The sequence below is a fragment of the Salvelinus alpinus genome, chromosome 10 (genome assembly GCF_045679555.1).
Source record: "Salvelinus alpinus chromosome 10, SLU_Salpinus.1, whole genome shotgun sequence".
NCBI classification, from domain to species: domain Eukaryota; kingdom Metazoa; phylum Chordata; class Actinopteri; order Salmoniformes; family Salmonidae; genus Salvelinus; species Salvelinus alpinus.
Window position 1 is genome coordinate 49,710,342 of NC_092095.1, and position 26,992 is coordinate 49,737,333.

General features: G+C 43.5%; 1 protein-coding gene across 1 annotated transcript; it reads left to right on the forward strand.

Moving 5' to 3' along the window:
* Positions 1–1,416: 1,416 nt before the first annotated feature.
* LOC139532151 (cell adhesion molecule 1-like) lies at positions 1,417–26,249 on the forward strand. Its single transcript, XM_071329364.1, has 5 exons — positions 1,417–1,587; positions 1,981–2,133; positions 14,218–14,274; positions 20,786–20,833; positions 21,492–26,249. The coding sequence occupies exons 2-5, from the start codon at positions 1,998–2,000 to the stop codon at positions 21,668–21,670; spliced, it is 420 nt and encodes a 139-aa protein (XP_071185465.1). The 5' UTR covers positions 1,417–1,587; positions 1,981–1,997; the 3' UTR covers positions 21,671–26,249.
* Positions 26,250–26,992: the final 743 nt, after the last annotated feature.

The window sequence follows — 26,992 nt, forward strand, 5'->3', positions numbered from 1 at the left end:
ATGTTGATTACCAGTCTTGAAATTGCTCAGGTACAAAGAGGCCTAGATGTTTTTCTAACGCTTAACTACCCCATCACAGCCTCTTCTCTGTGCCATCATCAGTAATCAGAACATCTTGTCATTTTCAGCTTGATGACAGATACTCTTCAAAGTAGCTAATACTTACTGTATAATCAATTCTGGTGAAGACCGTAGTGAGCCACTCTCCCCTGGAGGGAGCGAGCCTCCTCAATATTTTCTCAGCTGTGACGTTTACCCTCAAGACCTCGATGCTATGGCAGCCTAGCGGTGGTCAGGCTCTCATCAACACACATGTATGCACACACACACACACAACACAACACAACCCACAACACTGTCCCATCCAGCCTGAACTGCATAGTCAGCCAATCAATACGTTGATGTGATTATGCCGCCTTTTTTCTGCCTGTCAAATACGGAACTGGATTTCAATTCTAGTCTGTAGGCTACTTATTATGTAGGTAATTGACTTCGTTTAAAATGACAATTTAAATGATTAAACACACTTGTGATTAAACCTGCCAAGTGGGCATTTTCATCTTTGTTAAGTATGTAGGCCCATTCCACAGGTAAATGTTTGTCTTTGTAATCCATGTAATTGCCTATACAACTGAGCACCATCTGGCCCCCCTTAGAAACGGTTTGTTTAGCATCGGCAGACATGACAACCAACGTTAGCTTCAGTTTCACTGAGAAAGGGGTGGCGATTAAAAAGTCATTATGTTTACAGATCACCTACCCACGACTGCTGGAGCAATACTCAACTAGTCACAGAGGGCAACCATGTGTAATAACACTTAGTTGTTCTATCTAGTTTCGAGGGAGAGATACAGCTTAGTTCTAAGAGTCTGTCAGGAACTCTTACATGTCTTAGCACTGCCTAGCTGTCCAGACTAGGACTGGTTCCATTTTTCTAAACATTTAAGTCATTGAGTAGATGCTCTTATCCAGATCAACTAGTGCCTTGCTAAAGGATAATGTTGACCATTTTTTCACCTAGTTGCCTCTGGGATTCAAACCAGACACATTTTGGTTACTGACCCAACTCTATTAACTGCTAGGCTACCTGCCGCCAGTCCACCCAATAGGTCTCAGTCTTCCTGTGTGTGTCTCTCTTTCTCCCTCCCTCCCCTCCATAACCCTAGCCCTCACTCTATCCCAGAACTCTATCCGTGTGACACTATCACTCTACACTATAGTAGGTCCCAGGCTTCCTGTGTGTGCCTCCACTCCTCCCTATCCCCTATCCCCTAGCCCTATCCATAACCCTATCCCAGCCAGTTCTATTGTGTGAGACAATCACTCAGCAGCTGTGGCCCATTTGTAAAAGGGAGGGGCCTGCATGCTTAACTCGTAGCTACGCAAGAGACCATGTCTACCAGGGGAATTAGCAGATCAGCTCACAGAGCAACAGATGTGGCCCACACCCATTCAAGGGAGAGAGAAAAAAACACATTGCGCATGGGTCTCCAACTTAACAATACTGTCAACTTAACAGCAAAACAGTTGCACAAATTCATCAAGGAAAGGGAGTTAAAGGAAAACGTATTGCTTGACTTGGAATTGGTGAGTTCTGCATTTCTTGCCTGTTATTGTTTCTATTAAGGAGTTTGTATTGTCGTCCTATGATAGACTTTGTAGACAAGTTGCACTGTGAGAAGGACAGAGAGGAAAAAGTGACGAGAGCTTCAAGCCGACGTCCTTAACATCTGGATCAATTCTGTCATATCAGTGATTTTCAGATTGAGGAATAATCCTGATGATGCATGTAGTCATTGGTGTCATTTGTGTGGTTTTGAATAGTGAAATGCCCACTTTGACTGTATGAGAAAATCTCCACTCTGTTAACTGCTATAAAATACTTAACCACCTGAAATATTGTACATGTAAAAGGGGAGACGGCTATGTTTAATTTCAGAAATAACACATTCACTATTTCTCTGCATTCTGTAAATCCAGTATTAACTGACATCATCATGAAAGCATCAACCACAGCAGGTCCGGCAATACCCATGACATCGGCAGAAACATTCGAACAAGGAGTCATTGAGGTCGTCACCCATCTGGTCACACAGAATGTCCCAGAATACTTCACACAACCCTTCAGAGCTGGTAAGTGTACCATATTCTTCTACACGTGATACTCTCCAGTGGTATTTAGGGAAGTGCTGGACTAGACAAGAGAGGACAAACTTGGCTTGGACCAGCTGTGAAGACGAAGCTAATCCAAAGGCTTGTATCCTCTTGGACAAAACCTAAAACAAATCTTTATGTAGATAAAAAGGATCCCGCGCAATCCTACTACTATCCTCCTAAGTAATGTTTCATGCACATTCTATGCAAACCCATTAGGAAATACAGGTATATTAATTAAATGCCACATTGTTCTGTGTGCATCCCAAATGGCACCATATTCCCTATATAGTGCACTACTGTTGACCAGAGCCCTATGGGCCTTGGTCAAAAGTAGTGCACTGCAAAGGGAATCAGGTACCATTTGGGATGCACACAGAATCTACGCCAATATTGTTAGAGGTTCAGAGCCCAGAGCAGGTGCCTGAGGAGGTTGGAGGTTGCCCTAGAGATGGTCCTCTATATGGGGAGAGGAACACCCCCAAATGAGAAGACAGACCATGCATATGAATGATATTGTAATGGGTGCGTGTTGGTGGCAGGGAAATCAGGCGCAGGAGAACGAACTTGGTATAAACGGAGTCGTTTAATAAGTGCTGACCAAACTCCAAAAAACAATATATATAAAATAACAAAAGTGGGTACAAAACCCGTCGCACACCAACATATACTAGCACAATCACATACAATCAAACAATCTCCGACAAGGACATGAGGGGAAACAGAGGGTTAAATACACAACATGTAATTGATGGGATTGGAACCAGGTGTGAAGGAAGACAAGACAAAACCAATGGAAAATGAAAAATGGATCAGTGATGGCTAGAAGGTCGGTGACGTTGACCGCCGAACACCGCCCGAACAAGGAGAGGAGCCGACTTCGGCGGAAGTTGTGACAGATATGGCTACTGTGATCAATCTCACTGGGAATATTTCATCACATGATAAAGAATGCTACCAAATACCCAGTGGAAGTCTTTTGTATTAATCAACTGCGTACAAGTTATTGAATTATAGTTTGTGTAGGGGGTGCGTACTGGCGGCAGAGAAGTCAGGCGCAGGAGAGAAAAAACTGATTTACAACGGCGCAGTTTAATAAACAAAACCACCGTAAACAGAACAATAAATCAATGGGTAAACAAACCCGTACACACCAGCATAACGTGCACAAGCACTACAATAAACAATTCCGGACAAGGACATGGGGGGAACAGAGGGTTAAATACACAACATGTAATGATGGTATTGAAACCAGGTGTGTGGGAAGACAAGACAAAACAAATGGAAAATGAAAGGTGGATCGGCGATGGCTAGAAGACCGGTGACATCGACCGCCGAACGCCGCCCGAACAAGGAGAGCGACCGACTTCGGGGGAAGTCGTGACAGTTTGAGTGTATGAGAAGTAGATGAGTAAGATAATGGAAACAGGAAAAGGAGAAGAGAGCTCTAGACAACAGGAAATGTCTTCCTCAGGAAGACAATATCGCTTTGAAACAGTGAAGATGGTACGAGAGAGAGAGAGTCTCCAGACAGTGTTAAAAGGGAGTATCACCCTATGGACCTGCAGATTATAGGGAGTGTCTGTTTATCAGCCAGCTGCAAACCCAGAGAGGAGTCTGGGTAAGAACACCTCTAGCACCACAGGTCCTGCTCTAGTGACAGGCTGACTGGTAGCAGCTCAATTTCACACTCTCTCTCTCTCACTCACACACACACACACACACACACACACACACACACACACACACACACACACACACACACACACACACACACACACACACACACACACACACACACACACACACACACACACACACACACACACACACACACACACACACACACACAAAAGAGCACCCTCACATACTCTGAAAATAAAATGAGCATCTGACAACCGTGTGGATAAATACAGATGTTGGATCTTGATTTGACCACCCTTTTGCAGGGTTCCTTGCAACTTCCTTGCAATGCAGGAAATGCAGGAAATGTAAAACGTTTAGTGTTTATTATACTTAAATAGTAGTATTAAGTATATAGGCCAATTATTTTGGGAATTGGCCTATATGGATAGGGCAAACATTTTATGTTTTTTACAGGTTTAAAAGGCTTCTGAAGCTTGTAATTTCCACTGAAATTTCATACGTGATTTTCCATTACGAAAAATGGATCAACCCCTACAAAAATGTTCATTAATTATGATATTTAAATGATAGGAGGCCGTCTGCGCTCTTTAAAGGTTACTACTAAATCTTGTTGGTTCCAGGTGCGTAGGCGTTCAAATAAGAATACTGGAGGAGATGGAGATCCAAAACTGAGGCTTGAACGCAAAATAAAGATGCTAATTTGAACATCATTGTTCCCAAAATATCTAAACAGAAGTTTCGGCCTCAGGCCAACCTCAGTATAAATGGTCGGCACACACACCTGTTTTATTTCAAGGATAATTACATGTCTCATGATCAAGCAAGAAAATACATCAGAAAATCTGTAGTCAGAACCTAGTACAATAGAATGCATGATCTACATTATATACAAAAGCGAACAGAGAAATATCATAAATTATTGCTACTATGATTTTTTTAAAGAAACTATGATGTTCAAATAAACAGCTTTCTGTGTGGCATGTAGACTAGCGATTAAGAGGGTTGGGCCACTCATTGAAAGGTTTCTGGTCTGAATCCCAAAGCTGACTAGGTGAACAATCTTACAATGTGCCCTTGAGCAAAGCACTTAGCAATAATTGTTCCTCTGAGTCGCTCTGGATAAGAGTGTCCACTAAAGTACATGAAATCTTTATTTTGCATTAAAGCCTCAGTATTGGATGTATTCCTTTTTTCAGACAGTGTGCGGGTCTCCATCTCCTCCATTAATTATAATTTCATGCAGGATCCTTTTCCTGCTGTAGCAAACTGACTCAAATTAAGATCCTACATGTGTATTGGCGCAGAACTTGCATGATATATATATATATACAGTGGCAAGAAAAAGTATGTGAACCCTTTGGATTTACCTGGATTTCTGCATAAATTGGTCATCAAATTTGATCTGATCTTAATCTAAGTCACAACAATAGACAAACATAGTGTGCTTAAAATAATAACACACAAATTAATGTATTTTTCTTGTCTATATTGAATACACAATTTAAGCATTCACAGTGTAGGTTGGAAAAAGTATGTGAACCCCTAGGCTAATGACTTCTCCAAAAGCTAATTGGAGTCAGGAGTCAGCTAACCTGGAGTCCAATCAATGAGACAAGATTGGAGATGTTGGTTAGAGCTGCCTTGCCCTATAAAAAACACTCACAAAATTTGAGTTTCCTATTCACAAGAAGCATTGCCTGATGTGAACCATGCCTCGAACAAAAGAGATCTCAGAAGATCTAAGATTAAGAATTGTTGACTTGCATAAAGCCGGAAAGGGTTACAAAAGTATCCCTAAAAGCTTTGATGTTCTTCAGTCCACGGTAAGACAAACTGTCTATAAATGAAGAAAGTTCAGCACTGTTGCTACTCTCCCTAGGAGTGGCCGTCCTGCAAAGATGACAGCAAGAGAACACACAATTCTCAATGAGGTCAAGAAGAATCCTAGAGTGTCAGCTAAAGACTTACAGAAATCTCTGGGACATGCAAACATCTCTGACGAGTCTACAATACGTAAAACACTAAACAAGAATGGTGTTCATGGGAGGACACCACAGAAGAAGACACTGCTGTCCAAAAAAAACATTGCTGCTTGTCTGAAGTTTGCAAAAGTGCACTTTGATATTCCACTGAGCTACTGGCAAAATATTCTGTGGACAGATTAAATTGAGTTGTTTGGAAGGAACACACAACACCATGTGTGGAGAAAAAAGGCACAGCACACCAACATCAAAACCTCATCCCGACTGTAAAGTATGGTGGAGGGAGCATCATCGTTTGGGACTGCTTTGCTGCCTCAGGGCCTGGACAGCTTGCTATCATCGAGGGAAAAATGAATTCCCAAGTTTATCAAGACATTTTGCAGGAGAATGTCTGCCAATTGAAGCTCAACAGAAGTTGGGTGATGCAACAGGACAACGACCCAAAACACAGAAGTAAATCAACAATAGAATGGCTTCAGAAGAAGAAAATACGCCTTCTGGAGTGGCCCAGTCAGAATCCTGACCTCAACCTGATTGAGATGCAGTGGCATTACCTCAAGAGAGCGGTTCACACCAGACATCCCAAGAATATTGCTGAACTGAAAGAGTTTTATAAAGAGGAATGGTCCCAAATTCCTCCAGACCGTTATGCAGGTCTGATCCGCAACTACAGAAAACGTTTGGTTGATACTTATTGCTGCCAAAGGAGGGTCAGCCAGTTATTAAATCCAAGGGTTCACATACTTTTTCCACCCTGCACTGTGAATGTTTAAACGGTGTGTTCAATAAAGACATAAACACGTATAATTGTTTGTGTGTTATTAGTTTAAGCAGACTGTGTCTGTCTATTGTTGTGGCCTAGATGAAGATCTGATCAAATTTATGACCAATTTATGCAGAAATCCAGGTAGTTCCAAAGGGTTCACATACTTTTTTATTGCCACTGTATATGATAAATATATGTGTTAATCTATTCAAGTTACTGGCTCTTAACCGCTAGGCTTAACCGCTGCTCTTAACCGCTAGGCTATCTTCCGCCCTACCAATTCAAATGTGGTCTAAAATTGTTCCAAAGATTTCCCAAGAAAGTAACAGTCTCCCAATTAAACCAGTGTTTCCCAACTCCGGTCCTTGAGTCCCCCCAACAGCACAGATTTTTGGTGTAGCCCCTGATTCAACTTGTCAAGGGCTTGATAATTAGTTGACAAGTAGAATCAGGTGTGCTTGTCCAGGGGCCATAACAAAAATATGTACTCGTGGGGGTACTGAAGGACCAGAGGTAATTGTGCTCTCCTTGTTTTATAAAGGGTAGGAAAAATATTGCGAGACAGTTTAAAAAAATAAACAAATGTGTCTTTCTGTTTCTCTCGTGAAATCTTTGGAACAATTTTAGACCACATTTGAACTGAATTGTGAACAAGCAACTGACGAAGCTTTGTCATTTTAAACACAGTGTTATGAAGAGATTATCTTACAACAAGGAGAGAGTCACTTTCTCTCACTGACGTACATCACGTACATGAAAACATTCCTCTGAGAATCTTCTCCCCTCATATTCCCCTCGGTTTGTTTGATAAAGAACAGCTATCACAGTGCCATCCAACACAGCATGTCACACCAGCCAAAGTGACCGAGTGAAACCCTTAGCTCTCTCCCCTCTTCAGTGACGGGATCCGTGTATGTCTGCATCGAAGTGACTCTGTACTGTCGTTGTTGTTGACGAGCCACTATGACAGGCTCAACGTGATGCTGTCTGAGAGGAAGGCAATACTACCTGAATACCAAAGGGACGCAGCATGCTTTGGACTGTCATAACAGCCTTGGGAGACAGTGAAGAAGCAAAGAGATCATTCTAGAATGCACTTACTGGTTAGAGTAGAATTGTAATGCAGTAATTTTGTATTTTTTGTGAGGGAGAGTTCATTGAGGTGAGACAATCAGATGTTGATTAGCAGGTGTGTGACTATCCGCTATATCCTTTATGCATCTGTTTCCTGTTGACTTAGATGCTACCAATGTGTCTAAAACTAAGTTATGTTGTTCCCAAGAGAGCAGTACTGAACATCAGCTATTAAAACATAGTTTACATTCATCAAGCTAATGGACTGAAGACAAGTATAACTTTTTTGCAACCAATTGTGTTCTAACTAACTGAAGTAAAAAGAAAAAAGGACAACAGGTTTAAAATAATATATAAAATACATGATAAATTCCACATCCGCTACCACTGTGGTATGTGGATCCTAACTTGCCTTCCTGTCAAAAAATCTCACTATTTTATGTTACCATTCTGTGTTAATTAACCCTCTACACTCGTGGGACTTGGCCTATATGGATAGGTCTTACAGAAGAAAGCATCTGCATGAGCATGGTAGCAATTTAAAGCGAACAGCTTGTAGATGATCAAATCAAATCAAATTGTATTTGTCACATGTGCCGAATACAACAGGTACAATAGACCTTACAGTGAAATGCTTACTTACAAGCCCTTAACCAACAATGCAGTTTTAAGAAAATACCCCCCCAAAAAGTAAGAGATAAGAATAACAAATAATTAAAGAGCAGCAGTAAATAACAGGGGGTACCGGTACAGAGTCAATGTCAATGTGCGGGGCACCGGTGTCGAGGTAATTGAGGCAATATGTACATGTAGATAGAGTTATTAAAAGTGGCTATGCATAGATAATAACAGAGAGTAGCAGGGGGGGTGCAATGCAAATAGTCTGGGTAGTCATTTGATTAGCTGTTCAGGAGTCTTATGGCTTGGGGGTAGAAGCTATTTATGAGCCTCTTGGACCTAGACTTGGTGCTCCGGTACCACTAGCCGCGCGGTAGCAGGGAGAGAAATCTATGACTAGGGTGGCTGGAGTCTATGACAATTTTTAGGGCCTTCCTCTGACACCGCCTGGTATATAGGTCCTGGATGGCAGGAAGCTTGGCCCCGGTGATGTACTAGGCCGTTATTTGAAATTATTAGACCAAAAATGAGGACACAACAGTTCACCTGACAAGAGTGAATCCAAACATTACACTGTTGATTTTATGTGCATTTTACATTTACTGTACTTTTCACTGCATTTGTCGATAACAAAATCTGAAAATACTCTGGATACATTCAGTAACATGATAAGAATATTCCTGGAAAATGTGGAGTAGGTGCAACATAAGACAACAATAAAAAATGACAAGGGTTTGAGTGAGAGGACTAAATGGTGTCTCCAAGCGGCCTAGAGCAAGCACACGTTTGTTTTGTTTGGAACTCAGCCCTGCATCCCCCACCATCACACAATTACTTTTGTTGTTTACGCAATCCAAGAAAGGCCCATTATAAATCGCAATCTGGGTCAGGTGGGAATCATTTGAAAGCTTGTTCTATTGCCAAGTTATAAAACACGATCACACAGTGTTACGCTTTACACAGGGCAAGTCAGAGAAATCGTCATTTTGGTGAGCATAGATAGGAATCATGAGTGCATTCAGGTGCGTGTTCCACTGCACATTTTCGTCACAATAGGAAAACATAGGCTCATCAGTCAAAACCCATACAGCGCTGTGAAGCTCTGAGTTCCGACATCATGTATAGAATGTTATTGTACAGACACTGTGTTCCAATTTAGGCGCTTATCAGTGCCCAAATCTGCTATTTTCAATTGTGTACATGTACAAATGTAAAGGGCTACTCAAACATCTCAGTATGATCATTCAGTCTCATTAGTCCTTCCTGCCTGTAATCTTGCACCAGCTCAATGACTCACTGAGGTTTGAACCTGAGGAGTCAAGTCTGGGTCCACTGCCTCAAATTAGACCTGTTTCCTTTCTCGCCCTATCCCCCCCCCCCCCCCCCCCCCTCTCCACTCTCTCTCTAGCCTTGTTTATACCTGGTTCTAACATGCATCCTTTGTCCTGATTTGATCCACATTCTGACTATGCCCACATTGTAGCCGTTGCGTCTACAGATGGTAGTAAGATGTGTCTCTCATCCATGTACACTGTGAATGCATTGTGACCAGATATCCTGGCCCCTCCCTGTATGCAAATTATTTGACAGTTATTCTTTCAATATTTATTCATTTTAAGACACATATTGATGCAATAAGTCAATGGTGTCACCTGTCAATGATTCTAGAGGACGGGACGGTGATGCATGAAATGGTTTCACTCTCGAGATCGGTCTACACTGGTAAGAAATTCAGACATAATGCGTGTCTGACTACCTCCGGAGGTGGTCAGGAAGATCTGATCGCCATCAGATCCCAATGCATCGTTTAATCATCTACACCTGTCTAAAAATGTGGGCAGAATCAGAATCAGGACAACGAGACGCAAGTTGGAACCAGGTATAAACGGGGTTTCTCTCTCTCCCCACTTCTCTTTCTCTCTTCACACCTCTCACAAGTTAATGAGAGGAAATAAAGCATCTGTCAGGCATGTCAAACGGCCTGGACCCAGTAGACCAGGCAGGGAACTCAAGGTCACCTCATTGGCTCAGAGCAGCACCGTAGTCAGGTCTTGGAAGAGTGCCTGTGACACGGCCTTCGCCTCAAACTGCTGCTTTGACAGCTGGGAAATCAGAGTAGAAATACATGTATAAAGCTAGGGGAGCAGGAGGAGATAGAACGACCTGCTGCCATCTTTATCAGAACATGGGTTGCGATAAGTGTCGTAGCCTTGATAAAGGAACAGCCACACACCTATAGGTAGCGCCTTCACAAAAGTTATAGGCGTTATGTTGATCCAAATTCAATAGCCAGACCATTGTGATGCTTTTAAATGCTTTAACGTTTGAACGACCTTCTCTCATGAGAAGGGCAGATACTATTGATGTTGCTGGCCTTGGGGCAGTCCTATAGGGAGAGTCACCGTAGCAGAAGGGCAGATACTATTGATGTTGCTGCCCTTGGGGCAGTCACTATAGGGACAGTCACCCTTGGGGCAGTCACTATAGGAACAGTCATCATGGCAGAAGGGCAGACACTACTGATGTTGCTGCCCTTGGGGCAGTCATTATAGGGACAGTCACCATAGCAGAAGGGCAGATAGTATTGAGTAACTATAGCATAAGTGATACATATATAGTACAAATACATAGGCCATACAGTATACTACAGCCTAGCCCACTTACTGAGCTGGGCTCTGACTGTACTATTGCATCATGGATGATGTCATTGAGGGGGAAAGGATGGGACTGTGTGTTGAGACCAGTTCTACACTAATCCTCCTCCAGAACACCTGGCGTGCGGACGAAGACATAGTGGCCGTCATGTACGGGACTGGGTGTGGGGAGAACATTTGCTTTAGAATGGTTAAATATGCTGTAGGAAATTGTTTAGGGAAAGGGTCTAAGATAGTGTCGTTGACTTTTATAGAGAAGTACTCCCAAATGGCAATCATTATTGTTTCAGCAAATCTCTCTCGCTCTTTCCATTTCTCTGACACCCACATGAATGCATAGACGTCCTTATTTTAATCAGCTGAACATTTTCTTAGCTGAACAACCCCCTCAGATGCCCTCTAGCCCATATCCCCCCAAGCAATAATATACTTCTCCAACCTCTTAAAGCCATAACAATAAGTGAATGCCCCCTGCAGCACAAGGAAGCCCATACTTACAGTACATTACACCGCTCTCCTTCATATGAGGCTCTCTGTCTGTACCTCATTAACTACAGAGCGCTGGGCCAGAGCCCCAAATGATCTCACTACAAAGCCATCTCATCTCACCCTCCTCTCCAAGGACTGCTGCTTCAAAACAAAATAAATGTAAATTACCGTCATTTTGGCCCCTGCCTGGCCTATCAACCACTCTATACCCCTGGGCAGCTGAGGGGAGGTCAGAGAGAGGGGAAACATCAGAGGGATATATGGGGGAATGTTACAGTCAGCCATCATTCCTTTATCAAAAGACCAACCGACTGCCTGGAGTTAACTTGGGAATCTGGGACGCCCTCGTGAAAAGAACCCAGCTAATATCAAAGCAAAGCTCGTACTCTACCTTTCCATTGTAGTGATACTAGAGAATATACTCCCCTATATGTCATATTTGCATCAGCATTGTCTTGAAAATATTCAATTTAACAATCTGATGCGGACTGGGTCAAGGTTTGAATCGAGAACAACAACAGTTTGTACTGTACTAGAATTGAACTAGAATTGCCACGTACAACTCCCCACTGTATTTAGTCTCCCCACTGTATTTAGTCTCCCCACTGTATTTAGTCTCCCCACTGTATTTAGTCTCCCCACTGTTTTGATCTTACTCTGAATAAGGTCATGGAAAGTGAAGTAGGAGACAATCTTGTTACTATCGATGAACAGGAAACTATTACCCCAAACATAAATAACGCAACATGAGGGCTGAAACCAAAATATTGTGTTCGGTTCCAGGTTGTATGTTAATTCTAAATAATCCCAGAGCAGCAACAATGCTTGTTTTTAAAGCACTATCATCATGTAGCCTGACATTAAGCTGTGGGGCAGAGGAGATAGGAGATATGATGCCCTTGCCCTGGCCTCGTGGATATACCAGCAGAGTTCAAAGCTGTGCAGGCAGCATTCAGGTAAGCTCTCCTTTTGGGAAATGATTCTGTTCTCAGGCACATTTAGTCCGCATACAAATATTTGTATCAGTCAGTCAGTGGGGCTGTGGAGTCTATTTTGTGCCATGCCACCAACTACCGGCTCAGTCCCCGTGGTTGGGCTCCAGTGCCACTTGTTCCCTCCCAGGGGGGACATCCTGTGGACGGAGTTCTGCTCTGTCTTGGGGAAACAGCTGTTTTGTATACAGAAACAGTATAAGAGGCATGCATACAGCATACTGTGTCTCAAATGGCCCCCTATTACCTATTTAGTGCACTACTTGAGACCAGAGCTCTATGGGCCCTGGTCAAAAGTAGGGCACTATATAGGGAATAGCGAGCCATTTGGGATGCTGAAACTCAGCAGCAAGGGGAACCAGCAGAGTCCCACACGTGTAGCACTTTATCAGAAGTACGTCATCAATTGCATCCGAAGCTTCGTTTCATCGTGTGTTGCAAAATGCGAGATCCCACTTATTTCGTTGTGGTTTCGGTGCTTTATTCGATTCCAAGCTGCTTTCAAACAGTTGCATTGCTTCAGTATGGAAATGCATGGTTAAACATAGGCCTCTACTGTACACCGTACTTACAAATATAGTTAGGATTTTGTACATGTAGTTTCACTTGACTGGTAGCTCAGCAGGTAGATTAGGGAACTATGGGATGTTCAGGAACTTGAGGGTATGGGGTCAAATCCTGTTGAAGGCACACTATTAAGAAAATAGGTTTATGTGAAACCAGACTTTCTGTACAGTTGTTCAAATAATTCATTTCATTCAGTATAATATAAGCTTCTGTCTCAACTTGTTTGGGATAGGGGGCAGTATTTTCACGTCCGGATGAAAAGCGTGCCCAAAGTAAACTGCCTGTCACTCAGGCCCAGAAGCTAGGATATGCATATAAATAGATTTGGATAGAAAACACGCTAAAGTTTCTAAAATTGTTACAATTATGTCTGTTAGTATAACAGAACTAATATGGCAGGCGAAACCCCGAGGACAAACCAATATTTACGTATTAGGGTACCTAAGGTTTGATTATAAACGTTGTTTGACTTGTTTGGAAAAGTTTATTAGTAACGTTTGGGATGCATTTTGATGGAGGGAAACTGGATGGATTATTGACTGAAGCGCGCCAGCTAAACTGAGTTTATATGGATATAAAGAACGACATTATCGAACAAAGGACCATTTGTGATGTAACTGGGACCTTTTAGAGTGCCAACAGTTGAAGATCATCAAAGGTAAGGCATTTTATATATCGTTATTTCTGACTTTCGTGTCGCACCTGCCTGGTTGAAATATGTTTTTCATGTGTTTGTATGCGGTGCGCTGTCCTCAGATAATCGCATGGTATGCTTTTGCCGTAAAGCCTTTTTGAAATCTGACACAGCGGCTGGATTAACAAGAAGTTAAGCTTGTATTACACTTGTGATTTGATGAAAGTTAAATATTTATAATACTGTAGTTTGAATTTCGCACTCTGCAATTTCACCGGATGTTGTCGAAGGTGTGCCGCTTTCCCAAAGATTAAGCATCCTAAATAATGCCATTCAGTTTTTAAAAAAAAGTCAACTTGAAGGCAAAAAAGGAAAGCATGATGTAAACCTGGTATTCCAACTGATTTTAGGCTACTACTGCCAACGACTTGTCTTGCACATATTCAAGGCCCCCAGTACCAAAGCAACCCCATTGGTCCGCAGAACATTTTTCATTGGTCCACAGAGCATATTCACCGGATTTGGGGTTGTTCAGGTGGGGTTATGCAAAGTGCAATGGGGCTTTCTTTCGTCTCTTCAACAGTACAGTATTTTGTGTTTGTAGCTAATGTACCTTTTTACTATGTGCTTGCTTTCGCAGGAGTTCTGACAACAACATCTGCAGATATGACTGAAACAACCTCAGCTGCTTTTTTAGGTAAGTATATTAATGTCTTCAGAAATCACACATTGATACAGACAGAAGGGGGAGAGAGAGAAATGCCAACACGTTGTCTACACCAAAGTGTGAAGATACCTACAGTGGCGGACAAATATATTGCCAACATTGCACTTTTCATTCATATTTCCCTATTTCTTTAGAACTCTGTCCCTGATGGGGCTTGTCGATTCACCTCTGTGTCCAGTCTGCCAAAAAAGACTTTCCTGACACTCACCTCCACGCATTCTGGTTTTGTCCCATCATTCAGAATTACTGGGGGGAAAAAGTTCTGAGCATTCCCTCAGTCGTCCTCCATATTACCATTCCTGCATCCCCATCGCTCTGCATACTACACTACATTGATGATGGCGTCCCCTGTGTTTCCTCTATGTCCAAGGACAAACAACACTTCCTATTGATTCATTAACAATCGCCCAAAAAGTGACCCAGACAACATCAAAATGGCACCTCCTACCAGGGACCAACACTCTATGGGTGTTAGTTTGTGAACACTATTTCGGTGGATCACATATCATTTCTAAGAAAGTGTTTAAAAAAAATAGGCACCTATGCGATGTTGCTAAACCAGTCTTGATTAAGGGGAGGGTAGGCTATGTTTGGTTTTAATCAAATGAAACGATTAATCAAATTATGTTTCTAAATATGAGATTAACCGGCACAAAATGCACATCTCTCTTCCATGAGCACCGTGTGTCATGGCTAGACTGACTGCACTTCCGGCTCTCAAACCCATTCCATTATCAGCTGCATTACCATTAAGATTGTCTTAAAACTTCCCATTAGCGCTGAATGAAATTGTCACTTCTGCTTGTGTTTTAAAAGGTCATGAATGGTCAAAATCATCTTTTGCATGAAATGTTATGATATTTGGACGAGACATTGATAAAGTTGGATCATAAAGTTACTGGTCCCCTCCCCATGTCAAACACTTGGATTCAGGAAGCGGCATTGTTAAAGGGATTGGCTGGCATCATCCTAATTCTCATTTTAACACCCACCAAAAAAAAGAAAGAAAGGAAATTAAAATAAATGGTATGAACAGAAATATTGGCCCCCAGGAGCTAATACTTCGGTAATACAGCCTTTGGCAAAGACACACTACCTGACCAAAAGTATGTGGACACCTGCTCGTCGAACATCTCATTCCAAAATCATGGGCATTAATATGGAGTTGGTCCCCCCTTTGCTGCCATAACAGCCTCCACTCTTCTGGGAAGGCTTTCCACGAGATGTAGGAACATTGCTGTAGGGACTTGCTTCCATTCAGCTACAAGAGCATTAGTGAGGTCGGGCACTGATATGGAGTGATTAGGCCTGGCTTGCAGTCGGCGTCCAATTCATCCCAAAGATGTTCGATGGAGATGAGGTCAGGGTTCTGTGCAGGCCAGTCAAGTTCTTCCACACCGAGCTCGACAAACCATTTCTTTCTGGACCTCGCTTTTGCACTGGAGCATTGTCATGCTGAAACAGGAAAGGGCCTTCCCCAAACTATTGCCACAAAGTTGGAAGCACAAAATCGTCTCTAGAATGTCATTGTATGCTGTAGCGTTAAGATTTCCCTTCACTGGAACAAAGGAACCTGGCCCCGAACCATGAAAAACAATTATTCCTCCCCCACCAAACTTTACAGTTGGTACTAGGAAATTGGGGCAGGTAGCGTTCTCCTGGCATCTGCCAAACCCAGATTCGTCCGTCGGAATGCCAGATGGTGATGCGTGATTCATAACTCCAGAGAACACGTTTCCACTGCTCCAGTGTTCAATGGCGGCAAGATTTACACCCCCACAGCCAACGCTTGGCAAAGCGCATGGTGATCTTAGGTTTCGGTGTGGCTGCTTGGCCATGGAAACCCATTTCATTAAGCTCCAGACGAACAGTTCTTGTACTTATGTTGCTTCCAGAGGTAGTTTGAAACTCAGTAGTGAGTGTTGCAACCGAGGACAGACTCGGCGGTCCCGTTCTGTGAGCTTGTGTGGCCTACCACTTCGCAGCTGAGCCGTTGTTGCTCCAAGACGTTTCCACTTCACAATAAGAGCACTGACAGTTGACCGGGGCAGCTCAAGCAGGGCAGAAATTTGACGAACTCACTTGTTGGAAAGGTGGCATCCTATGACGGTGCCACAAGTCTCTGAGCTCTTCAGTAAGGCCATTCTACTGACAATGTTTGTCAATGGAGATTGCATGGCTGTGTGCTCTCTTTTATACACCTGTCAGCAACAGATGTGGCTGAAACAGCCAAATCCACTAATTTGAAGGGTGTCCACATACTTTTTTGTATATTTAGTGTATTTGTACTGTACACTTTGAAGTAGACAACATGTTGGCATTTCTCTCTCCCAACAGTAATATTTACCAATAAAAAAGGCTAAGATCTTTTCACTCATATGGACCAACTCCATATTAATGCCCATGATTTTGGAATGAGATGTTCGACAAGCAGGTGACCACATACTTTTGGTCATGTAGTGTATGTATAAATATAAAAAGGGAGAGGTATGCAAATTAGGCTACAGATGTTGTAAGAACACGCAGGGGGTATGGACATGACAAGGCTAGGTGTGAACAGACAGAGAGCGAGCACGAGCAGTCTCTCCCTGTGTGTGTGTGTGTGTGTGTGTGTGTGTGTGTGTGTGTGTGTGTGTGTGTGTGTGTGTGTGTGTGTGTGTGTGTGTGTGTGTGTGTGTGTGTGTGTGTGTGTGTGTGTGTGTGTGTGTGTGTGTGTGTGTGTGTGTGTGTGTGTGTGTGTGTGTGTGTCAGACAGAGAGAGCAGCCTTTCTCTGAAGCCTACATGCCTTACCATCATGTCTCTGACCTCAAACAGTGAGAGTTAATAAGGCCTGTGAACTCTCCTCTCCATACTCAAACATGTATTCTCTCAGTACTGACACACACACTACTAACACCTCTTACCCTCTTACACCCCGGGTAGCTAGTCTTCTGAATGCAGCAACCTCCCACTCTCAGCTCAACCTCCGTCATGTCATCCACTACATTTGTGCCCCTGTACAGGGAGGGTGGTTATCGGCGCATGTATCTTGATAATGACTTGGTGTGTGCAACATTCACTATATAGTGTGCTACTTTTTGACCAGAGCACCAGGGGCCATGGTCAAAAGTAGTACACTATGAAGGGAACAGGGTGCCATTTGGAACGCAGCCTTGGAAGGGGTTGCACATTTTACGAAATTGATTAATGAATCATTAATGATAGATTTACTCCTCTGATGAAGCAGGTAATTAAGCGTTAATGAAGTACTGAAGAACCACACACTGAAGCGTCCCAGCACACTTCTTTTTTTTTACTTGGCACTTTTGAAATGTGTGCCATTTTTCCCTACACACCTGCAAGTTGTTCTGGGAAGTGTGTGTGTTTGTGCGTTGCACTGTTGTCACGTTCTGACCTTAGTTCCTTTTTTATGTCTTTATTTTAGTTTGGTCAGGGCGTGAGTTGGGGTGGGCATTCTATGTTGTTTTTCTATGATTGTTGCCTGTGTTAGTGTTTGCACCATACGGTACTGTTTCGGTTTTCATTTATTCTCTTGTTCTTTTGTATTTTGTATTCATTCTCAATTTAAATTATATTATGGATATGTACCATGCTGCATTTTGGTCCTCCTCTCCTTCCACCAACGAAAGCCGTTACAACTGTAAGATAGGTTGAGCTGACACACATTGAGCTGATTGGAGTGTGTGTCCCCCCCGGCTAGATTAAAGTCAAGGTGGATTGGACAGCTGTTCCATTGCAATAACTTATACTTAGCATCTCCTTCATCACTCTTTATTTAGTTTCCCTTCCTCTTTTGTCAGGTAGAAAGGCACCTTCTACCTGTCACTGTTTTAGTGAGAGAATAACATTCAGTCAACAGGCCCTGCGCTAGACTAGCGTCCTGTCCAGGGGGTGTACTTGTACGTCAAGCTGCCTCCACGCTTCAGACACAGGAGAATCAGGAGATAGTGTCACGCCCTGACCTTAGAGATCCTTTTTATGTCTCTATTTTGGTTGGTCAGGGCGTGAGTTGGGGTGGGCATTCTATGTTTTGTTCTATGTTGTCCGTTTCTATGTGTTTGGCCTGGTATGGTTCCCAATCAGAGGCAGCTGTCAATCGTTGTCTCTGATTGAGAACCATACTTAGGTAGCCTGTTCCCACCTGTGTTTGTGGGTAGTTGTTTTCTGTTTTGTGTATTGCACCTTGCAGAACTGTTCGTTTGTCGTTTTGTTGTTTTTGTTCAAGTGTTTCGTATTTATTAAAAGTAATATGGACACTTACCACGCTGCACCTTGGTCCTCTTCTCCTTCTCCCGACGACGTTCGTTACAGAACTACCCACCAGCAAGGGACCAAGCAGCGTGGAATGGACTCCTGGACATGGGAGGAAATATTGGACGGAAACGGACCCTGGGCACAGCCGGGGGAGTATCGCCGTCCGAAAGAGGAGCTGGAGGCAGCTAGAGCGGAGCGGCGACACTATGAGGAATTGGCTCGAGGTAAAGTGCACGAGAGGCAGCCCCAGAATTTTTTGGGGGGGGCACAAGGGGAGATTGGCGGAGTCAGGTAGGAGACCTGAGCCAACTCCCCGTGCTTACCGTGGCGAGAGAGTGACCGGGCAGGCACCGTGTTATGCGGTGAAGCGCACGGTGTCCCCAGTGCGCACGCATAGCCCGGTGCGCTACATCGCAGCTCCTCGCATCTGCCGGGCTAGAGTGGGCATCGAGCCAGGAGGGATGATGCCGGCTCAGCGCATCTGGTCTCCAGTCCGTCTCCTCGGCCCGGGTTATACTGCACCAGCCCTACGCACGGTGTCCCCGGTTCGCCAGCACAGCCCCGTGCGGCCTGTTCCAACTCCCCGCACTTGTCGGGCTACAGGGGGTATCCATCCAGGACGAGTTGTGCAGGCTCATTGCTCGAGACCTCCAGTGCGCCTCCACGGCCCAGTGCATCCGGTGCCTCGGCCAAGGAAAGGCCTCCTGCATGTTTCCCCAGCCTGGTGAGTTCTATGCCTGTGCTAAGCCCTAACCCTCCTGCATGTCTCCCCAGCCTGGTGAGTCCTGTACCTTCTCCCAGAGCCAGGCCTCCTGTGTGTCTCTCCACTCCAGTGATGATCCATGGCAAGAAGCCTCCAGTGATGATCCATGGCACGAAGCCTCCAGTGAGGATCCATGGCACGAAGCCTCCAGTGAGGATCCATGGCACGAAACCTCCAGTGAGGAGTGATGGCACGAGGCCTCCAACGCAGGCCGTCAGTCCGGAGCCTCCAGCGTCGCCCTCTAGTCCGGAGCCTTCAGCGACGCCCACCTGTCCGGAGCAGCCAGAGACTCCCTCCTGTCCGGAGCAGCCAGGGTCTCCCTCCTGTCCGAGGCCCGCTGCGAGGGTCCCCGTCCCGCACCAGAGCCGCCACCGCGGATAGATACCCACCCAGACCCTCCCCTATAGGTTTAGGTTTTGCGGCCGGAGTCCGCACCTTTGGGGGGGGGGGTGTACTGTCACGCCCTGACCTTAGAGATCCTTTTTATGTCTCTATTTTGGTTGGTCAGGGCGTGAGTTGGGGTGGGCATTCTATGTTTTGTTCTATGTTGTCCGTTTCTATGTGTTTGGCCTGGTATGGTTCCCAATCAGAGGCAGCTGTCAATCGTTGTCTCTGATTGAGAACCATACTTAGGTAGTCTGTTCCCACCTGTGTTTGTGGGTAGTTGTTTTCTGTTTCGTGTATTGCACCTTGCAGAACTGTTCGTTTGTCGTTTTGTTGTTTTTGTTCAAGTGTTTCATATTTATTAAAAGTAATATGGACACTTACCACACTGCACCTTGGTCCTCTTCTCCTTCTCCCGACGACGTTCGTTACAGATAGGATACTTAAAGTTAACAGTTTAGCAAAATTGGGGGTTCTTGGGGGTGGGGAATGGAATTAATTTCTTCTTTTTTTTTTATTCCTGTGGGGGTGGACTGTGGGAGGGGTCTTGAATGGTTGAGGGACAGCTATTGGGGAACTGTGGGGGGATCTTGGAGGGTTCGGGCTTCACAAGATTGTGATCATGAAAAAGGAAACTATGACATATATTTTATATCAGTATCATGCACACGCACCCTGACACACAAGGATGGCTCTGTTGCGGAAAGACTGATACATGTTTGATCGTGTCTTGATGCTGTATTGTTTGTCCTTCATGTTCTAATACTTTAATGTTACCCCTTCCTTGTGTTTTTTGTAATAAATAATTATATAATTTTTTTTAAATTCAAAAACAGTATAGCTTCACTCAAACCTATATCATATACTGTAAACACAACTCTGTCAGTACTGTATAGTCTAAACCAGATTCAAACTACAGAGATAAGCAATGCATGCAAGCATCAAACAAGCTAGTGTAATGAAGGTATGGTGAAATCTGTAATGATAAAACAGTAGGTACTGTACATGTCTGTGTGTTGACTACGAGGCTCTGTCTCTCTAATGTCATTATCGTGTTGTCTGTTCTGGTGTCATTGCAGTGGGAGCCGCCAACGTAGATGATGGATCCTTTGAAGCCATTTTCGGAGGTGAGAAATATATCAATCACAATGTATTTATAAAGCCATTTTTTATATGAGCAGTTGTCACGATGCGCTTTACATTAACCCGGGCCTAACCCCTAAGCTTGAGAGATGGTTATCCAGATGTGGACGCATTATTGTTCTCTCTGTAGTCTGAGAATGGAACCAATGCTATGAGTATTACGTAAATGGAAAGTCCTTTCTGGTTTCACCTACCTAAATTGTTATAGTTTCCCTTGTCATGCTGAGGAAACCACGTTCAGCCATCCATTTTTACTCTATCAAAGAAATGTCATGAACGTTACTTACATTTGACGTCAATTAGCAGGTGCTCTTATCCAGAGAAACTTACAGGAAGTGCCTCGCCCAAGGGCACATCGACAGATTTTTCACCTGGTCAGCTCAGGGATTCGAACCAGCGACCTTTCGGGTTACTGGCCCAACCATCTTAAACGCTAGGCTACCTGCCGACCCAACCTACCTAAAATCAATGAACTAAAATATAAAAATAGAACGTTGCTTTGACGTTCTAGTTCACGATTACTACTATGATAACGTGTCTTATGATAAAACATATTACACTTTAAAAGAGTACTCTATATTTTCAGAGACGATTCTCCTCTCTCAGTCAGTCTAATTTCTACTCGTCTCTCTCCCTTCCCAGGAGTCATTTTTGCGCTGCTCCTGGCGCTGCTCCTGGCGTTGCTGGTACTGCGCTACATTGTCAAGCGTAAGGGCACTTACCACACCAACGAGGCCGAGTGTGGTGATTCTGCCGACAATTATGGCGGTGACTCTCAAAGCGAGCAGGTTCAACTAGAGATTTTGGACAAGGAGGAATAGAAAGAAGAATACTTCATTTGAAACAGGATTTTTTCCGTTTCTAAACCAGGGCCAATATCTTCTATGGAATTGGAAATGCCTATGACGGTCATCTAATTTCAAGACAACATTTATATGGGGCCTACAACCATCTCAGCTCTGCAGATTTTGCTACGAAGAGACAAAATAATTAGATCACTTATTTTTGTATTGCCCATATAGTATATACACTATACTGTATATGCAAAAGTATGTGGACACCCCTTCAAATTAGTGGATTGGCTATTTCAGCCACATTACAGCCTTATTCTACAGGTTTATTTCCCTCATCAATCTACACAAAATCTCATAATGACAAAGCAAAAACAGGTATTTATCAATTTTTGCAAATGTATATAAAAAAAAAATACAGAAATATTGCATTAACATAAGTATTCAGATCCTTTACTCAGTACTTTGTTGAAGCATCTTTGGCAGTGATTACAGCCTTGAGTCTTCTTGGGTATGACGCTACAAGCTAGGCACACCTGTATTTGGGGAGTTTATCCCATTCTTCTCTACAAATCCTCTCAAGCTCTGTCAGGTTGGATGGGGAGAGTTGCTGCACAGCTATTTTCAGATCTCGGGTTCAAGTTCGGGCTCTGGCTGGGCCACTCAAGGACGTTCAGAGACGTGTCCCAAAGCCACTCCTGCATTGTTTTGGCTGTGTGCTTAGGATCGTTGTCCTGTTGGAAGGTGAACCTTCACCCCAGTCTAAGGTCCTGAGTGCTCTGGAAAAGGTTTTCATCAATGATCTCTCTGTACTTTGCTCAGTTCAACTTTCCCACGATCCTGACTAGTCTCCCATTCCCTGCCACTGAAAAAAATCCCCACAACATGATGCTGCCACCATCATGCTTCATCGTAGGGATGGTGCCAGGTTTACTACAGACATGACACTTGGTATTCAGGCCAAAGAGTTCAATCTTGGTTTCATCAGACCAGAGAATCTTGTTTCTCATGGTCTGAGAGTCCTTTAGGTGCTTTTATTGGGCAAACTCCAAGCGAGCTGTCATGTGCCTTTTACTGAGGAGGGGCTTCCGTCTGGCCACTCTATCATTAAAGCCTGATTGGTGGAGTGCTGCAGAGATGATTGTCCTTCTGGAAGGTTCTCCCATCTCCACAGAGCAACTATGGAGCGCTGTCAGAGTGACCATCGGGTTCTTGGTCACCTCCCTGACCAAAGCCCTTCTCCCCGAGTGCTCAGTTTGGCCGGGCGACTAGCTCTAGGAAGAGTCTTGGTGGTTCCAAACTTGTTCCATTTAAGAATGATGGAGGCCACTGTGTTCTTGGGCACCTTCAATGCTTCAGAAATGTTTTGGTACCCTTTCCCAGATCTGTGCTACGACACAATCCACAATCTCGGAATTCTATGGACAATTCCTTCAACCTCATGGCTTGGTTTTTGCTCTGAAAAGCACTGTCTATCGACAGTGTATAGACAACTATAGACAGGTGTGTGCCTTTACAAATCATGTCCAATCAATTGAATGTATCACAGGTGGACTCCAATCAAGTTGTAGAAACATATCAAGGATGATCAGTGGAAACAGGATGCACCTGAGCTCAATTTCGAGTCTCATAACAAAGGGTCTGAATACCTATGTAACATTAGAGTGTCTAGTTTGAGAAACAAACGCCTCACAAGTCCTCAACTGGTAGCTTCATTAAATAGTACCCGCAAAACACCAGCCTCAACATCAACAGTGAAGAGGCGACTCCGGGATGCTGGCCTTCTAGGCCGAGTTGCAAAGAAAAAGCCATATCTCAGACTGGCCAATAAAAATAAAAGATTAAGATGGGCAAAAGAACACAGACACTGGACAGAGGAACTCTGTCTAGAAGGCCAGCATGAAAATTTCCTCATCACTGTTGATGTTGCTCAGTTGTGCACCAGGGCCTCCCACTCCTCTTTCTATTCTGGTTAGAGACAGTTTGCACTGTTCTGTGAAGGGAGAAGTACACAGTGTTGTACGAGATCTTTAGTTTCTTGGCAATTTCTCGCATGGAATAGCCATCATTTCTCAGAACAAGAATAGACTGACGAGTTTCAGAAGAAAGTACTTTTTTTTACGGACATTTTGAGCCTGTAGTCAAACCCACAAATGCTGATGCTCCAGATATTCAACTAGTCTAAAGAAAGCCAGTTGTAGTGCTTCTTTATCAGAACAACAGTTTTCAGCTGTGCAAACATAATTGCTAAATAGTTTTCTAATGATCAATTAGCCTTTTAAAATGAGAAACTTGGATTAGCTAACATAACGTGCCATTGGAACACAGGAGTGATGGTTGCTGATAATGGACCTCTGTACGCCTATGTAGATATTCCATAAAAAATATGCAGTTTCCAGCTACAATAGTCATTTACAACATTAACAATGTCTGCACTGTATTTCTGATCAGTTAGATTTTATTTTAATGGACATTTTTTTTTGCTTTTCTTTCAAAAACAAGGAAATTCTAAGTGACCCCAAACTTTTGAACGGTAGTGTATGCTCAAAGTATTGACATCCCAAAATACTCTATCGGTGACTAAATGTGGTCAAGTTTATGTTGAAGATAATGCATGTCTGTGGTTTTATCACCTGAAAATGCCATTCGATTAGGTGTGGGTATGTATCAAGCTACACATTTGATACATTTGCACAGTCATGGATTAAATCAGCCAAACTTTTTTCCCAATTAAGAGTTTACTTGTATACCCAGTCGAAAAATCGGATTATTCAACACAACATCTGGGTTCAGGAAACCAAGATACAGGGGCAAATGTTTGCACTTCAATAGTGTGTGTTAATGAGATTTAGAAGCTTATAGAGGATTTTGTGTTTTCTATATTCATCAAGCTAGTATAGAGCGATGCACTGCCCGAGGCTGCTGAAGGGCAGTTCTGAATCCTTGAGTAGCGCCAGGCAGCGACATGTGGGTTTAATGCAATTCGAACAACCCCAGAAACGTTCCTGCAGAGCTGAGCCAGCACACTTTGCAAAAAAACCATTGTGCCTCTGGGAAATCGTTTTACTCTAATTGCGTATTATTCTTGGTTGGGATACAAGACAATACAAGCCAATCTCAAGATCATACATCACCTGATCTACGAGCTGGCAAAGAGCACTTACTTTTGGCCATTTGATTGCAAGTTGAAAGTATTTATTTCCATTTGTCTTCCTAATCAAAGTATGGGACAATTGCTAACCTTTCTCCAAACAGATTTTTCCTTCAATTCTCTAATCAAGTCCAACTTCAAAGCCAGTGACTCAGCGCGTTTGAGTGCAGTGGCTTGAGTGCTCTGTCTGATTGAGGTAAAGACAATAACGCCATTGAGACATCTATCCAACTGCCGTCCTCACCGACAACATATCAAATCCTATTGATCAGAGAGGAAACCACTGACAAAATATGTGCCCCAAATGGCACCCTATTTCTTCTTTAGTGCACTAGGCTACTTTTGACCAGGGCCCTATGGGGGAATAGGGTGCTAAATAGGGAATAGGGTGCCAATTGGGACTCGACCGTGACTTCAGCAGGGCCACTGACACCTCTCAATGAGATTAACAACTTTTCTAAAAGAGTCATTCCAGGGTCACAGAAGCCATAGCTTGGCCTAGACAGCTAAACACAAGCACCAGGCGCTTGAAAGGCAATAATCAGGAAGTCAGCCTTGCAACCAGCAACCAGCAACCAGCCGCACTTCCCGGTCAATGTATTTTTATTATTAGAAATCAAATAACAGTTCAAAAGACACCCATCGTGATCTCTTACAATTGTATCCCAGCTTTCCTCCTGGCCTTGGTGTGCAGAGAACATACTTTTTTATTCCGACAATAAGCCATACTTTGATATGGCCCTGAAGGCATCAACATAAATTAATTTCATCTCGACTGCTCTGTGAAGCTTGAACAATGGCAAAGCCAAAGCTGGTGACTTTTCCATCTCTTCTCCTACTGTCGACAAAATGGCATAAAATACAAATACGTGCTAGCATTCTCCATGGATGAATGCGGCATGGGACTGTACTCACCTAAAGACATCAACGATGAAAACACATTGAATTTCTTTTGAGCAACGTAGCTGCCTCACTCTCTTTGAGTTGTAGCTAATTCCAGTAAAAGAGGATACAGTACATGAATTCATGAATAACTTGACTTGGAAGCCCATGGTACCGTAGTCTGAGTTGTGTAGATTATCTCCCTTGTTAGACAATAGGCTAAGTATTGTGTGCGTCCCAAACAGCACCCATAGAGCTCTAGTCAAAAGTTGTGCACTGCAGAATGTACAGGAAATAGGCTGACATTTGGGACAGAGACCTGGATGTGTTCAGAAAAATGGAAGAAGAATGGGAACAGGAAACTCATTGAATCATCTTGTTAGAATATCCCCATGGCTTACAATAGGCGCGGTCCCAAATGCAACCCTATTCCCTGGTCCCTGGTAAAAAAGTAGTGCATTGAGTAGGGATTAGGGTGCCATTTGGGTTGCACCTTTAAGGTTCTGGGGCTCTTGAGAAAGGAGAGTTTTGCATAATGCAGCAGCAATAAAACAGAAAATGCTCAATTCCAGCTCATCCAAGTGTTGCTCTATTCTATTCTTCAGCGAATATCCTATGAAGATATAATGAAGATATGTGACTTAGCCCCTGACATGGCAAGCTTCCTAGGAGAAAGGACTTCCATTCCAGACTCAATTACTATTTCAATACGTTTCCGCTATGGATATTGAATATTGCAAGATAAGCAGTTCACGCAAAATTGCTAGCACAAAGTCTGCGCCGGGGTTTATGTTAAGGCTTTTTACGCTTCTGTTCAAAGGTGCAATGGGAAGGTTATGAAGTACATTTTTGGGGGGGTCAGGGTTACAGGAATAAATAATACAGTACCTGCCTGTGAAGATGGATGCTACATTGTTACAGCCAGGAATAGTTCCTGCACTCAGCACTTCCCCAAAGAAGTGAATGTCAAACTTGTGAATGTCAAACTTGCAGAGAGAGGGGATCCCCAACAGAGCAGCGTTAGAGAACTGTTAAACCAACTCAGTGTTAAAGATGAAATCCGCATAAGTTGAAACAGTGCCATTGTTAGCCCTCAGTGCATATGTCATGATTTTTGTTCTGCTGATGAAACGGAGGAGGAGCATCCAGTATCGTGGTCCCCCAAAAATATTCCAGCACATACTCTGTGTTCTATCGCGTGTGCAACGATGTCAACGGTGGAAAAAAACTGTTAGTTGTTTGAAGTAACGTCTTCGTTGTTGTAATATCGCAAACGGACGTGGCAGTTTCACCGATTACGAATTCCAGCTTTAAAACAG